A 16831-nucleotide genomic window follows, 5' to 3' on the forward strand; every position below is an offset into this window, starting at 1 on the left:
CTATCTGACCCTCCCTCCCACTCACATTACCCCTCACTTGATTTGCAGCAATGTTACGGTGTGTACTGTGCGTGTGTGGCCTGCATACGCGAGGCTGAAAATAAGTCGTCAGTCAGATATGAAGTCATTGCAGGAATTATTAGCATCATAAATCAGAGGTTCAGTAAAGGGGCAGGGGGAGATGTGGAAAAGAGTAAGGTAGGGGAAGAGGGAGGGCAGAGAATGAAGAGAGAGAAAGAGGGAGGATTACTGTTTGCAATTTTAAAGTACCTTGAATCTTTAAGAATGTGAGAGGGGGAGTAAAGCCAAGTAAAGCCAGGAATGAGGGGAAAGACAGAAGGAAAGGAAGAAAAAAAAAAGTTTTCTAGAGCCCGTGGTGACGTCTTCAAATACGTCTGCTTGTTTTTTCCAAACAATAGGCTAAAACCCAAATATATTCCATTTACAGTGATAGAGAACAGAGACAAGCAGCAAATTCTAAGATCTTAGAACCTGGAACCAGACATTGCATTTTAATTGTAGCCAAAACAGCCAAGCAGCCTCTGAAGAGTTCACAAATTCTTAGTACCCCATTTAAGAAGACATATCCTCTTTTAGACCACATAGTTTGTTGATTGTAAAACAAAAACTGTACTAAAAACACATGATTAAAATAGTCTTCCCCATACATTTTCTAATTTGCATCACTTCTGGTTATTTAAATTGATCGAAGAAGCACGGCTCAAAAGCCTTAAAAAAACATTTCCCCTTCTTGTATCTCAACGTCGTCTCTGTCATGAAAAGTCTGCAGCTTCAGATCCTGCAGCACTCATCCCAGTTATCATGCAGGCACGAATGCATGCATGCATACATACGTGTACACGCAACACGCTCCTATCTGCCCACCCACCCATATGCACATGAACATCAAGCATGCACAGACACAGGCTGCTAGCTCCACTGACCCCAATAATACAACCACCCAAACAACAGCCAACGCCATTGGCTGAGTCCTTCTGGGAAATATTCTCTGCCACTGTTGTCGTGGAAACAGCAGAAAAGCAGGGACAGAAATGGAAGAAGTGTGAGTCCTCTTTTTTTCCCCTGAAGAAACGTAGCAAGAGTGAGCTGAGGAGACTGATAAAGAGGAGGGAATCGCTGACAAGGGGTCTTTCATTAAGAAGGGTATGATGTTCAAAAAGGAAAGAGGAAAATCCTGGCTTTTGGAGACAATCAGCGTGTCGTCATTACTTGTGTGTGTGTGTGTGTGTGTGTGTGTGTGTGTGTGTGTGTGTGCACAGTATATGCGGGTGTGCCCAGCCTAAGCATGTGCTCAGTACATCTCTGTGACTGTGACTAATTGTGGAGCCTGGGTGCTTTGAGGCAATCCTCAGCATCTATGAATGACTCATGAAAAAGCGCTAATCTCCCAGCGGAGGGAACTGAGAACTGAGAGGAGGAGGAGGAGAAGAATGGGGATGTGGGGATGCAGAGAGGAGAGCAGAGATTTGCCCGAACAGCATGCCACTGCCGTCTCATTTCCAATCCTGACTGAGGCAGATTACATTCTCCTTTCTGTGCTGACACATTTGGGACGGATTCATAAGCCTCTGCTGGTGGATGGGTGTGTAATGCCGTCCCTTAAAAAAGCTGCAGCCACCGCAATCGAGATGTTATTAACTCAATGAGGCTATTAACAGTCTTGCTGGGGCTCAATTATAAGTCTTAGTGTGCTTAGTGGACACTATGACAGGATAATAACTGTGGTAAATAAGGCCAGTGGATTGAAGTTAAGCTTCAGCTTTATTTCAGTGATGCTTGGTAAGAAAACGACGCCAGGGAAGCTTAAACATCAAAGAGTCATCAGAGAGGCTTTGTATGCAGGCATCATGCTTTTATACTTCCTCCTCTCCCTTCTATCTCCACATATACGTGTGAAAGTCTTACTGCCGGTTCAGAAATGAGGAACAACTGGTATAATGTGACTGTGGAGATAAAGCAGACTTGTGATCATCAGTGACATCTGCTGACCAAACTGTGTAATGACAAACTAGACTCAAATCAGGCAGGGAGGGATGTGGTGAGGTACACCTGCCTGCTGCACAAAAGCATTAAATAGAGAAACAACACAAACATATAAAACACAGACAGAAAGAACAACAACACCACCATCATCATCAGACACACACATGTTCCACACGTTCTCACATACCGGTGAGCAGGGAGACTTTGTGGAAGGTGCTCTCCAACTTTCCCATGAGAATGTGCATGAAGCCTTCTTTGGACAGATGCCCTGCCTCTTTGGAACTCTGGTCATAAACCACCACTTCCTGCTTCCTGCCCAGCTCCACCTGCACAAAGGATAAACAACAAGGAAGAGAGGAGAGATGATTTTCAGTGCTGCTGTGGAAAGTATGTCAATCATCCTGGACCAACAAGGAAGAGTTAGTTAATATGACAGCACCTATTAAACAGGTATACTGCACAGTTTAAATGAGAATTCATTGCATTTCTTTACACACACACACACACACACACACACACACACACACACACACAGAGTGCATACTGTACATTAAAGATGTATATTTATCAGACCTCTTGGCTGAGAAAACTAGTACATTGCTACAAGACATTAAATACACATGAGCTGCTGCAGGGTTCGAGCCTGCAACTGTTTGAGCCTGGTATAGTTCCTCTGTAACACTGTATAACACTTGAGCACTCTGCTGCCCTAATATGCACCAGGAAGCAGCAGTAAGGAAAACCCACACCACTGGGAGTTATGACAATAAACATTGGCTTCATCAATGCAAAAGACTGCACCAGTAAGCAGGAAGAACTACAGGTGATTCTGGAGTTAGTTATGAGGATAAAGCACAGGGTTATGAATAATGCATTTGGGCTGAGTGTTGCTCTGTGCAACTGTGACTGCAATATTTACTGTGCAAATATTGCTGAGAGGGTTGTTCGTTGTAATGGCGGGCGGTATCAGTAAAATCATAAAAACTGGATACACTGGGTGTGGGCATCCATCGATGTATCAGTGTGATGCTGTTTATATCAGATTGTGAGAAAGATGACAGGGTATGAGCATGCGCTGGTGTGATGCCTGTGTATGTGCGTGAGAGAGTGTGAGCACGTGCATGTGTCTGCACACACAGCAGCCCGGGCTGTGTTGTTCCCCATGTTGTCAGGCAGGCTTTGGTCACATGACCATCAGGCAGCGCCTACTGCAGCTATGAATCACTGCATCATTGAACCGCCACTGGACAGGAGAGGAGAGAGGGAGGAGGAAAGAGGGCGAGCGGAAGGGAGGGATGAAGAGGGTGGGGGTAGCGGAGTAGCGGGGCAGGGAAAGATGGAGACGAGATGAAGAAAGATGCAAGAGGAAAACAAAGAGGAGAAAAAAAAAGGGGCAGATGGTGGAGGAGGAACGGGAGATGGAGAGGGACGAGGATGAGACAGGACAACTCAGTGCAACGCTTCCTTGTTTACATTAACATACACTGAGCCATCCTCATTAAAAATGTGCTACTGAATAGCTGCTAGCTCCCAAGCAAACTGCACTAAGCGTGCCACCCATCTCTTCTTCACTCTCTGTATGCTGAAAGGCACACTGGTAGTGATAGCTCATGGTACAAACAGCTCCACAGTGTGCAAAGAGTGTGCCTGATTATGTTTCTGCCTACAGAGCAGCTGTAGCAGAGTGCCTGGGCAGACAGCCGTGCAGGTGATTTAGACAGGACAAGGTCACTCTCTGATGTCTCATTACAAGTAACTGGTCCAGTAAGACCCGGCTTGGCTCTGCCTGCCTGCATCCAGCATCAGTACTGACATACAAGTAGTGCTGGGTGGTGTGAACAAAAAATTCTATCATTGTATTTTGTAAGACTCTGGTGCTTTCACAATAAATCAAGGTTTCTTTATTATTTTTTTGCATCACTAGGCCTTTATATAGGTTTATAGTTAGATAGTAACTATATGGTCAGTAGAACATAAAATATAGACATTTTAATGTAATCATATATATACTGAAGGCTTTGATTACTATGGGTTTTCTTAGCCCCACATACTGATACACTATTTTTATTGTGCAAACTGCAACATAGTAAAAAAAACTTAAAAATAAAAAAGATATGCCAACAACTGTAGCATTGCTTCCTTTTCAAAACAAAACATTTTAAAATAGTTGCATAAAGTGACATAAAATACTCGTATTAGTACTAGTATTTAAGTATTTGAAGAGATATTTCTCAAATGTTCTATTGCCCAAGGAACACACGAGTTAAAGCGGTTAAATAAATCACATCATACAGGAAATTAAAGCCGGTATAATGGTTCATCTGGTATATCGCCCAGTACATAAAAACATAAAAAGCTGAGGCAGAAACTGTAACCTGTGCCTGATGGGTCATGAGAGACTTCAAACAACTTGCTTTCTGGTCTTTAAAATACTGTGATTACACACCTGAGAGGTTAACTGTTCACTATTTGGATTACCGTTTGTTGAGGCGCCCTGCTGAGTCTGAGTCTGGCCGCTGAACTTAGTTGCACTTCATTCCCCGTCTCTCTATCCCCTTTTTTCCTGTCAAACACAGATGACCTGCAATACCATCTCGCCCAGTATGTGCTTACATCCAAACTACTGCATTAAGATATATGATCAAATAAAATAGCATCGTGACTGCAAGCATGCATTTGTCCAGGAAAGACATCAATGCAACGCTACAAATTTAAAACAAACAGCATTTATACAACTTACTTTAGTCTCTACCTGGCCATAGCACTCTTTTATTATTTTTCCTTCTTAATGCCTCTTTCCTTGTTTTAAATTCCCTCCACCCTCCATCTTTACTAACCCTGGATAATTTTGGCTAATAATCCTAATGGGATCAGGTCTAATTTGGGAGCCTGATCCAAACACCTGAGGATTACAGGCCTTTAACTATACATACATGCATAAATACACACACAGCATAGCCAGCTGCACAGTGTGTGTCAGCTGCACAGTGTGAAAAGTTTCACTTCTACGGCAAAGACATAAAACGCTGCAGTAAAAATAGAACTGTTAATCAGTCTGTTACTCACTGTTGGACAAGCAGTGAGTCATTTATCTCTGCTTTGTAATTTTATAACTTTCTTAACAAAAACTTGAACTCTTCTACACTATTCTATCTCACTCTCTGTAATTACTGACTAGCACTCTCTTAAGGTTCTTGTTCTTGTTGATGTCATGTTACAAAAAACACATGACTGTTTAAATTCTGCTGGAAAATACAGAATTAACAGTTAAAACACTGTTTTAATCTGTATTGTTAAACAAAATGCAGTAAACGTGGAAGGCTCATTCAGTGTTTCAACTGAGAGGATGAAATTACACCTCCGCTCATCCGATCTGTAAGGGTTCCCTGCGAGTTAGGGAAAAAAATCAGCGGTCTCTATGTTTTATAGAATGATAGTAAAAATAGTATAGTATTAGAATGATAGTAAAAATAGTATAGTATTGATATATATACACACTTCAGTGAATAGGCTACACATCAGTTCAGTATGTGATATGCATAGAGTTTGCTGCAGTGTTAGAGGTCAACGACCCGAGGGAGCGTGGGGCTGGCTGTCAGACTGCAGCAGCAGTACAGATCTCTCATCCCTCTGCAGTGCTACAGCATCACTACTACTACTGTACTGGCCCAGGCGCTCTGACGCATGCACACTGCAGGTAAATAAGGAATGCCACTGGCAGCGAAAAGGAAAGAGGAGGAGCCATGGAGTGAGAGGTGAAAAGTGTGTGTGGGGGAAACCAGGGGGATATGAGGAAAGAGGAGGGGGAACGGAAGAATGGGATCAGAGAGGAAATCGAGGAGGGAGGACAATCAGATGCAGAGAGAGCGACTGGAGGGAGGAGGAGGGTGCAGAGAGGGACAGAAGGTGGCACTGGCAGACAAAATGCGATGATCCTGCTGCATTCAAGCTTCCTCTAAAGGATCTGGAGGCTGAAAAAGAGTTTAAAGGAGAAAAAGTGAAGGTGAAATTAATGTTTCATACTGACCCCGTATTTTAAAACATAGAAAAAGTGGGAGGAAAAACAAGGTCTGACACGGGGCTGTGGGTCAAGGCTCGGCCTTACTGTCAATGCTCCTCTCTAGGGAGAGCACACACGCACGCACGCACGCACGCACGCACGCACGCACGCACGCACGCACGCAAAATATATTTGTGGAATCGTGGAAACAGCCCATGTGCATACGGTAAGTGCTCGTGTAAGAAAGTGAAACATGGTTTTCCCCGACCTCAGCAGTGCTGTTGACCAGTGACAAGGTCAGTGCTGAGAGGGACAGTATGCATGTTTGTGTGTGAATTGGCCTGTGACACAACATCAGCACAAACAGTCTAAAAATGGCCCCACATTCCTGAAGCGCAGCCTGGGCCCTCTCAGTGTGTCCTCTCCGGGATGTCCCACAGTCGACTGCATTATGAGCTCACTTCAACCAACAGCGTTTTTCAGCTCAAACTGTGAATAGGAAGCTGTATGCAGCCTAAGAGCGGCCACATGAGAATAAAATACAAATGCATTTGATGTTACTGGTGCTATTTTAAAAGTGGTCACAAGAGTCAGATCTCATGCTCTTACATCCATACTGTACATATCTCCCCTTCACTTACTAATTATTGCTCGACTTGGAGGCACAAGCTACAGATTAATATATCAATCTGGCTAAAACTGGTTTAATGGTTGGGCACTCACCTGACACTACAGTACATTAAATACTAATAGAGGACCTGCTGCAACAGGCAGTGACCTCTCCAAACAGTTGATCCGTCAGTTTAGGACTCAGGGTGTGACATATACCACTCGCCGCTGTTAAGATACCACCCTGGGGCCAGATGATGTCATTGACGGACACTGGCAGCTGTCACTTCCATGTGTGTAGGTGTGATGTGTGTGTCACAGTGTATTTCTATCCCTATGAGGACCAACTGTAAAGTAGTTTTGGGTTGTGTGTTTAAGTAACAAGTGTAGGTTTGTGTTTAGAATATAGCAAGGGGTCTAAAGGTTCGGGACTTCATGTCATTAGTGGAAAGTCCTGTATTAAACCATGGGTATGTTTGTGTGTTTCAGACAAGGATGTGAAGATGGGGGAGGGTGGCGAAAGTCCCCGATGCCTCTGTGCATGTGCAGTGTGAGGTCATCACTGATCATTTCTGAGAGGTGGTCAACTGATCTGGTCACACCCTCACACCCCTGAATGTCAGAGGACCTTTAACACCCACACTGTAGGATACACATTCATTGCAAGTATAGATATTTACATACAAGTATACAATTTCTCTGTGTGTCTCTCCCAGTCCGTCTCTTTCACACACTTTCACACACACACAGACTAGATTGTTGTCTATAAAGAGCACATGCATGCTGTAGATCCGGTTATACAACGTCATCCTCCTCACTTTGTATATAATGAAAGCCACATTTCACATCATCTATGAATCCTTTCTTTCATTTACATCCATGATTTAAAAATAAACTTTTACATAAATGTTACTTCTACAGTACTGCATGGTTCAGTAGGTTATGTCCTAAACTATATACAGTGTGTGAGAGTGTGTCTATGTCAAACAGTAGCTTTAAAGCAAACAATGATTCATGCCATGACCTCATCAAAGTAAACACATGACATATCCGGCTGTAGAAAAACCACCACCAGCTACAGTGTCTTTGTTTGAACTTGGCAAAAGGAAAAATGTGAATGAAAAATAAAACAAAAATTCCCTGCGTTTGCCCTCTGGGTAATCTGGGAAACAATCCACACAGTGTGTCATCAACAAAGTTCTCAGTTCTGCTGCTACCGTCAGGGCAGATGACACATGAAACACTCATGTGTTTTCCTTCATTTTGAAATATTGCACTACAGTTACTGGAAACTTGTGTGCCCTGAACAATATCATTAGGAAAACTGTACGGTGTTTTCCAAAGACATTACCAGTGTCTCTGCCCTGTGTCTGACACTTAAATAACAGGCAGAATCATGTTGTCTTTGTTTGTTTTTACACAATCTCAGGAATACTCGCCCTTGATTCTTCTAAATGATACATGATTTTCGCATCATGTATTATTAGAGCCAGCACCCTCCCAAAGAGGATAAACACAGCAACATATGGTGCATCATCAAGTGGAATTGATGGAGATCGTCTTCATTGCATAAATGCATTAGTAGGTCACGTGCATAGCTCCCCCTGTGCGAGGCAGCAGGGCACTCAGCCAATCCTACCAATTAAGATCACAGACAAGATCACAGACCCATCGCCTGGCTCTCTTTACTGCTACGTGGCCATTATAGCAAACAGCAAAAATTGGGCTACTGTTCATTATCATGACTAATATGCTGCTATATAACGCTTGAAGACATATTAGAGTGTAATTACAGGTGTACAGGACTTTACTGTAAACAACAGCACAAATAATGAACTATCTAAGTGCTATTCATCTGTCACAAAGGTATGATAGTAATGGCAAATTAGCAATTATCTTTATCATCTATAAATCTGCTGTTTTTCTTTTTTAATTAATCTTTTAGTTCATACAGCAGGACAGTAAAATGTTTAAAATCCCCATCACAATTTCACTCAGCCTCTGTAGATGTTCTCAATTTGCTTGTTCAATCCAGCCAGCAGTACATAAATCAAAAGTATCAACTTTACACCATGAAATGACTAAATGATTGTAAAATTATTTGCTTGATTATTTGCTTTTTAATTCATTTTCTATTGACCAGCTTATTGATTTATTAATTAAAGTTCACCAATAACACTTTCATTAGTTAATTTTGTTAGTTAGTGGCCAAAAAGATCACTCCACAGCTACAAAATAGGAAAGCAACACTTTTTCTACCCAGTACTGATTCAATACACAGATCCGAATATAAATATCATATATAAACGTATACCACACTATGTGGAACTCACTGTAATCAGTGAATTTTACAAGGACGCTGACGGGGTAAAAAGGAGTTTTTAATGTGGATTGGTCACATCTGGCTGATACCTGATCCACTTAAATAGGTCAGTATGCCGACCAAGTGGATTTCAAGTTTACACCAAAAATGTCAAATCACAAGCAAATTTATGGCCCAGTTGAAATCCTCTGCCACAAAAACTACAAAACTAAAACTTCTAAGACTTGAAACATGCCTGTGGTTATAAATATTTAAGTTCCACTGACAGCTTGTAAGAGTAACGTCTGTCTCTATGAGTAGGCTCCTCTCTACTACTGTGGGTCCCATTCATCCGAGGTCTGGTCTCCATGCCTGCATGCAGGAGGAAGGGTGCTTCCCCAGGCTGGCTGCTGGTAGTGAAAACCTCTGGTCCATCTGTCAGGCCTGCCTGGCCGGCTGTCCCCGCCACAGCAGCAGGGATTAGCCAGGCTTAAGCCAAGAAACCAGCCGCCTGCCCTCCAGCCTGTCAGTAAAGGCACGAGGAAGCACCATTCCCAACTAAGCCGGTGCCATCCCTCTCCCAGCAGAGGTCCACCACCACCTAACCTACTGTATCCAACTCCCTCTGACCTACATTAATAGAGAGCATAAACAAAGAGGTTATGAAGGGATGGGATGTGAAAGGGAGAAGAAAGAGGACACCATTTTGATTGCTGCTGTGCTGGTCATGGATGTTCATTCAGCTCAGTTAACTGAAGCGTTGGTAGCTTCTATGAAAGAGGGTGAGTGCAGCAGCGCCTTGGGGGATGCAGGCTATTAGTACTCAATGGGATGTGAGGCGGGAGGCAGCCAGGGAGGAGGCGGAGGCAGCACCCATCCATGAATACCCTCAGTGCTGCTCTCCCGCTTCCTGCATTCACTTCCCCAACAAAGAGCCACAATGGTGTCCTTTGCTGTCTTGGCTGGCTGAGGCAGCTCCTGGCGATGCTTAGAGCCATGTGGGGGGTAGAGAGGATGGCGTTTGTGTGTGTGTGTGTGTGTGTGTGTGTGTGTGTGTGTGTGTGTGTGTGTGTGTGTGTGTGTGTGTGTGTGTGTGTGTGTGTGTTAGGGGTTAGCTGGGAGCCGGCTTTAACACCACACAGCTAGTCTGCACGTGCCCAGCCCGCGGCCTGCCAGTGGCCGCACAAAAGGGATGATGTCATGCTTAGCCAATAACAAAAGAGTCTGGGTCCGTCGGGCCCTCCTCTCTCACACGGCTAGTTCCAGCTTTATCCAGCCTAGCATTAATCGCAAGCCTTATCCTCTTTACTGGGGGTGGGGAATGGATAATAACAAACCAAGCCATGGGGCAACACCAGATAGGGAGAGGAGGAGGAGAGGTAAAATAAATGATGAAGGAAGCTGCAAGCTATGATTGTAGGAGACGGACAGACAGATCTGTCATGAAATTGAAATTGAAAGTGAGAGAATTCAGGAGGAAGCATGGCTCTATGGGGTGCCACAGTGTGAGACCTGCCAACCACAGGGCCCCACACAGAGATGGACCCAATAGACCCAGCACATACACACACTCAAGCTTGCTGCACTGACTAAAGTAATGAAACTCAAAGTCTGACTAGATCCAAAACCTCTCACACTTCACAGCCCTGCAGCTCCAGCTTTTCTTTTCTTCTGTTTTCTGTAGACTGGAAGAGTAGGTCATGCATCCTCACAACCCAAAATAAAATCATTATTTGGGCAAAATTGGATCTCTGGTTGGGATGAGTCATGAGATGCAGGATCTCGCGTGTGGCCTTCAGGCTGAGCAGCTTCTTTTGTATCCAGGTACATGTAAAACTGGCAGAATGCACTAATACAAGAGGTGTTGTATAAGATCCTTGTCCAGTTAACAGTGGTACATTTTGAGTGAGAAGAAAGGCATGTGGCTTTCACTGCCAGAACCCCTTGCAATAAAGCTGAATTAAAACTAATTGGTATAACAGAGAGTCAGTGCGAAACAGTCGGCGCATGGTGCCTCTGAGCCAATGTACCAATTATACAGATGCTATTAGCTGAACTGAGGGTCATTTTACTTGGGAAAGCCACAATAATCCACAGTTCTCCTCTATTTTACCATCTGACCATAAGGAAAGTGTCAGTCACCTACAAGCGTTAACTGTAATCCAACAGGAGCGGCAAAGCAATAATGTATCATTATTTGTCGTTTGTTGGGCAGGGCATGTTTTTGGTGATTAAAGTTCTCTGTGTACAAAATGGAAATACTGAGTCAGTTGGTTTGCCAGAACTCCAGGACAGTATCTACGGGGCATGAAATGGGAGCAGGTAATAAATCACATTCATAAGTAGGTTCAACTGACGCGTTGCAGGTCAGACTCTAAGACTTGCTCCTGCCAACTAGGAAGTAAAGCAACAAAAACAAAAGCACCAGCATTTTATTGGCTGCCATTAAAACCCAATGTGTCACACCTTGGAAAGAAATTTCAATCACCTGTTATGTGTCATCGGCGTCTCTGAATCTGCATTTTATTGCACTGGGTGTAACGTGGTTAAATGTTAAACAAACAACCTAAAAATAATAGACCAGGAAATTCATCTGCTATCTCCACAACTTTGCTAATGTATTTGTCTTGTCGCATAAAAATGTTGGGTGATGTGGACTGTGCACACGCAAACTACATGAGAGCACAAAACAGATCCCACACATAAAACACACAAACTTCCCCCCCCCCGCCGTCTCTGCTTAGGTTTCCCCTCCCAGAGTTCCTTCAGTTTCACACAGCGACTAAAAATACTGGAGACAGCGTGCCACGGGTGGACAGGCTATGGAAAAAAGGCTGTCATATTCGTAGGAGAAGTCATGGAAAACGCGAGGATCCGATTTCAGGGCCACTGATAAGCAACAAACCTACAGTATGCCCGCCTGCCTGCCAAATATAGCACCCCCCCAATGTGGTGCAGGCTTGGACTAGCACAGAGGAGGCCAATCTAAAACCACAGTAGCACATGGGTCAGGATGTTGGAAATGTTCTAGGAAACCCATGGAGATGTTACGGACTCAGTGTCTTGCTCAAGGACATTTCAGCAGGGTAAACAATTGTTGACATGGGAACTTCTCTGAATCCGATACCTCCGGTTCAAGGTCTTTGCCCTGACTATCTCAACGTGTTGCATCTACTGTATCTCTGTGTAACAAGGAACACAAACAGTCTGTGTTTTTTTTCCCTCTCTATTACATACATACATTTTAATTATAGTAAAGAGTATAGCCTAAACTTTAACCCCTTGAACATAGCTGTAGACAAACATATTTCCTGCGGCTCAGGATATACAGCATATTTTGTCACAAGAGTCCCTGCTGTATTCGTGTTTTGCATTCCTGTGCTGATTCTCCCGAAACAAGCAAGATTATGCTGACTTGTCCCGATGCACTGCACTGTAAATGCACCATTTCAACTTCCAACCCTCATTTGCAAGAAGAGTCACTAGGTTTTTCTTTGTATGCCACACAGAAATCCTGTAAATCCCAAAAGTGTACTTAGTGCCCATGCATCTTTTTAAGTCAAATAATCAGATTTTGTTGGGTCTATGGATAAGGGAATTTACTAAACACACAAAGAACTACATAAAAAAACTTGAACTGAGCCAGGAAATCCACAAAATCCTGCTGAACTGAACAGAATTTGGGGAAATACACCAAAGTGTAATAACCACAATTTGGCATTTTAAAGGTAAAATGTGCTGAATTATTAACTTGGTGGGGATTCAATGTCTTGCCCTTATCAGCAAGGTGGAAGCTTGCCACACAGACACTTTGAATCCAGTCTGGCACATCTTACTATCCAAAAAGCATCAACTGTCAGGTCTGCTGAGCTTTAACTCACCTTCACCTTGCCATTGGGTTGCAGCAGCTCAGTGACAGACACCTTGTCCTGCTGCAGTCGCCTCTTCACCAGCTTGGAGCAGCAGACGTTGACCGCACCTTGCACATGTGACGCATTGTACTCAGAAAACGTCCTGCTGTCAATCACCAGCAAACGGCCCGTTCCTCTCTGGATGAGGCTGGCCAGGCGCTTGATGTCCATGGCGCTTCGCTTAGTCGGCCCTTTCTCTCCTGCCATGATGTAGGAGGGGCGGAGTGGTCACAGATTGTGAGGTAGTCAGGGATGGGGTGTGGAGGAAGAGGGGTCGATGAGAGAGGGAAAGGTGGAGGAAGAAATGGGGAGAAGGAGGTGAAGGGGAGGTCAGCGGAGGAGGGCTACCACCGGAGCAGGCGCTGAGAGATCCATGCTGCCTGAAAAAGAAGAGGCAAAGAGAGAAGATTTGTAAGTTACAAAAGACATTCAGTGGTTTATTTCATTGCTATTATTGGCCAGCAGTAACATTCAAAACTGCCACTGTCAGCTTTGAGATGCTGTTGATCAGACATCAAGGGCATGATCACCTCTCGTCCAGAGCTTCAAACCACTCATGCGGGTGCAACAAATAAAAGCACTGCTACAAAGCGACAGTGACAATGATGCATTCATTTCTAAACCACAGTGAAGTGCACATTGTATTTTTGTGCATTTGTATTATCTTTTATTGGCAGACTTTGAGCACCCTGAATATTAAAAATAGCCTCAATGCTGAACATGAATATAAAAGTTATTTAAAGGCATAAAAGCCAACCGGATCATCCGCTGGGATTTATCAGTCCTGAGATCTGAGGGAATATCACACATCCAAACACAAAGCCAAAGACTTAACTTAGACATGCACAACAATAAAATGTGGGTGTGTGCGTGTCTGTATTAAGTGTGTGTGAAGGCTGCTTGTTGTTGATCGAGGGTCTCTTGTGTGGTAGCTCATGAAACAGGAAACTGAGGGCGTGAGATAAATTAAGCCAGGGGAATTCAGAGAGCAGGTCTGGACACAGGCAAACAGCCTGTGTGACATCCTGTGTATGTGTGCGTGTGAATGAGTGTGTGAATGTGAGAGTGTGTGTGTTCCAGAGAGCCGTCCACAAACTTGATGAACTGCCTCCTCCGATCTATCTCTACTAATCACTCTGTTCTCCTCCCTGCTCACGTTCACCACAGCGCTTGTACATTTAAGGTGAGACACACACAGACACACACACACACACACACAAGCAACTATTTATCAGGGTTGGAAGATCAATGACAGCACGTGTGTGAGAGAGAAAGTCGGCGAGGCTACATATGACTTAAGCAAAAACCACAGTGCCATTTGTTTGAGAGAACATGTGAATAGAAACCCTGTGTAGGCTCAGGACCACTTCCTTGGTCAACCAGGTGTCATACGACAAGCGAGAAGGTCAAAATGTGAATGCAGTCATGTTGTTTTATTCATCTACAGGCACGCGGTTGTCATGAAAAATAAATGGGCCTCCTCTCATTTACCCTAAAGCCTAAATGAAGGTTTAAACCTTGGTTGAAAAGGGAGAGTACGACAGATAGTGGAGGGAGATAAAGCAGAAAAACACAAAAGCCTCACTTCACACTATGCCACTATGAAATTAATCATATCAGCAACACATATGTCCACTTCATAAAGAAAAAAAAGAGGGGAAATGATAGGGGGAAATGGCAAAAGAAGCAAAAACAATAATAATCACTTCATGTAGGCGACAAGAACCAAAAGAGAACTGTCTACGTGAAGCAGAAAAAGAAAAACCTTTTGCACAACAGAACAGTGCTGAGAAGGTGGGCGAGAAAAACAGAGACTGAGAGAGAGGAGATGTGGAGAAACTGGGTCTCCTGACCAGTAGTGTCGTGTGGGAAGACGTCCAGGCTTCTCTGCTCTGCAACTTTTCACCTCTGTTCTGACACCACTGCCGCGGAGGGAGGGAGAGAGCAGGGTTGAGGTAACAAAGGATGTTTTTCAGTGAGGATCTCTCCAGCCTAGCAACTCAGCCAGCTCAAGGTAAGGGAGGGGACAATTGTGAAGATGGAGCAAGGAAGAAAGGAGAAAGACATTGCTTGAAAGAGAGGAGAACTCGCTAATATCTCATAAACTAACCTGCAGACGACTGCACCAAACCCGTAAAGAGGTGAATGTATAATAGATAATCACATGTCTCCTATAGGCTGCTGGCCAAGCCTGAACATAGATGTGCACATGCTGATGCTGCCTGGCAACCTGCCTGATGCAAGCACAGCAGCACAGGAACATGGAAGAAAATCTAGATAGACAGTAACAACTGCCTGCACTGTAAACACAGCCAAACAGCTGCTGTATCAGAAAGTAGCTACTGTAACACTAAAGGCATGTGCAGACACAAACAAGCCAGAACACAAAAGTCTCGGTTATATAAAATATATATGTTAGTCAAGTCAGTCAGTGATGTATGAATGTGGTACACACAGTACTCTGCACAAACATAATGCAGCATCTTAGCAACACAGACAAATACTTCTAATCCAGTCAATCTAATCTGTCTGTGTCGTGGTGATGACTGAATGTGGATTTCTGCATTCATTCTTTAAGCACAATGTTGTGACCTGCAGCGATGCAGGACACCAGCATACTGACATAGTGACATTTCCCCACTTTTCCCATTGATGTGCACCCCAGCAGCCATTCTGCAGAAATACTAAGCGTAGCTGCAATGCCAGCGCTCCCTTACCACAAACAACCCCTGCCACATTACGACCTGCCCCATCACCTGTTATACCATACCTTATATGGTGCGGAGCCCTTTAGCCGAGGAGCTAACAACACAGCTTCCAGGGGTTGAATCTGTCTCCCTCTTTTTCTGTTTCCCTGCTGCTGAGCACAGCATCTGACGCTGCATATGTCTAATGGCGACTGCTCTCCCACCCGCCCAGCCTCTCACTTTTTCTCTCTGAATCCCTCCTTCCTCCTCTATCACTCTGTTTCTTGCTCTTGTGCGGCGCACGGGGACGGGGAGGGGAGGACTCTGCAGGTTTACATGTGTGGCGGCAGCAGAGAGGGAGAGACTGGTGCACTCTGCACCTTTCTGCGCCGCTACACAATCATCCGACGGTAACCTCGCTCTCAGTGGGCCCTGTTTGTGTGGACAAGAAGGGGGAATGTAGAGAGGAGATGACATGAGGAAGTAAAGGAAACAGAGAGACAGATAGAGACAGGGAATATCAGAATATGGAAAGAGGGGGAAAAAAGATACTGAATGATCCAGAGATGGAGTACAAACCTCAGTATGCTTACTCAGCATAACAACCACAACCCAACCCCCTTATGCAAAACCATCTTTCCTCCTCCATCTTGCATCCAGGCAAGAACAATAAGGAGCAAAAAACAAACAAGCTCCTCAAACTAAAATAGGCAGCAGCCAGGAGCTTGCTGAGAGGCTCTGGCTGAACGGAGGAAAACAAGCCGAGAGGAGAGAAAGTGAAGAGACAGAGGCAGTGCATACAGGCCCGGAGCAGATTCTGTTGTTGCCATAGAAACAGCCCGGTTGGGGTGAGCAGGGGGCACGGGGAGGGTGATTGTGATGGGATGCTACTGGTGCTGCTGACGCTAGATCAGGATACAAGAGGGGCGAGAGCTAAAACTGACAGTGCTACATACACTTGTAGAATAGAGTCTCAACTTAAGCTGCACATTGAAGTTATGGTGTCTACAAGTTGTTGATTAATAATATCTCTGAGATTAGGTCCGGGCCCACGTCTCAGACAGCAAATTTAACATCTTTTCTTCTGATCGCTTCTCCAAAAAACGTAGAGAATGTGCAAACAGTTGCATATGGACAAAAGATGTAGGCGGACAAGGTTGTGCACCTCGTCAAAGGTGAAGCAATGCAGCTACACCTCGACTACTGGCTGAAGGCAGAAGAACAGGATCAACTGGTCCATTTTGAAGGATTTTTTTTTATCTAGTTGGGGGAATTTGAATATCTGAATTTACCTACAGTGCTTCCAAAGCACTGAAAT

The 16831-nt window shown here is 44.2% G+C and overlaps 1 protein-coding gene across 3 annotated transcripts in view; it reads right to left on the reverse strand.

The window, feature by feature from the left end:
* The window catches only part of dusp8a (dual specificity phosphatase 8a), a 44213-nt gene that overhangs the window by 24321 nt on the left and 3061 nt on the right, over positions 1–16831 (reverse strand). For 2 of the 3 annotated variants that reach the window (XM_051381904.1, XM_051381903.1), the window contains exons 2-3: positions 12797–13206; positions 2192–2330 (exon numbers count right to left, since the gene is read on the reverse strand). In XM_051381904.1, coding sequence (XP_051237864.1) covers positions 2192–2330; positions 12797–13033 — 376 coding nt within the window. In that variant the 5' untranslated portion in view covers positions 13034–13206. Of the gene's footprint in view, positions 1–2191; positions 2331–12796; positions 13207–15596; positions 15730–16831 lie in introns of those variants that run through there. The other variant, XM_051381905.1, reaches the window with a different exon arrangement.

The sequence above is a fragment of the Dicentrarchus labrax genome, unplaced genomic scaffold (genome assembly GCF_905237075.1).
Source record: "Dicentrarchus labrax unplaced genomic scaffold, dlabrax2021, whole genome shotgun sequence".
Taxonomy (NCBI): domain Eukaryota; kingdom Metazoa; phylum Chordata; class Actinopteri; family Moronidae; genus Dicentrarchus; species Dicentrarchus labrax.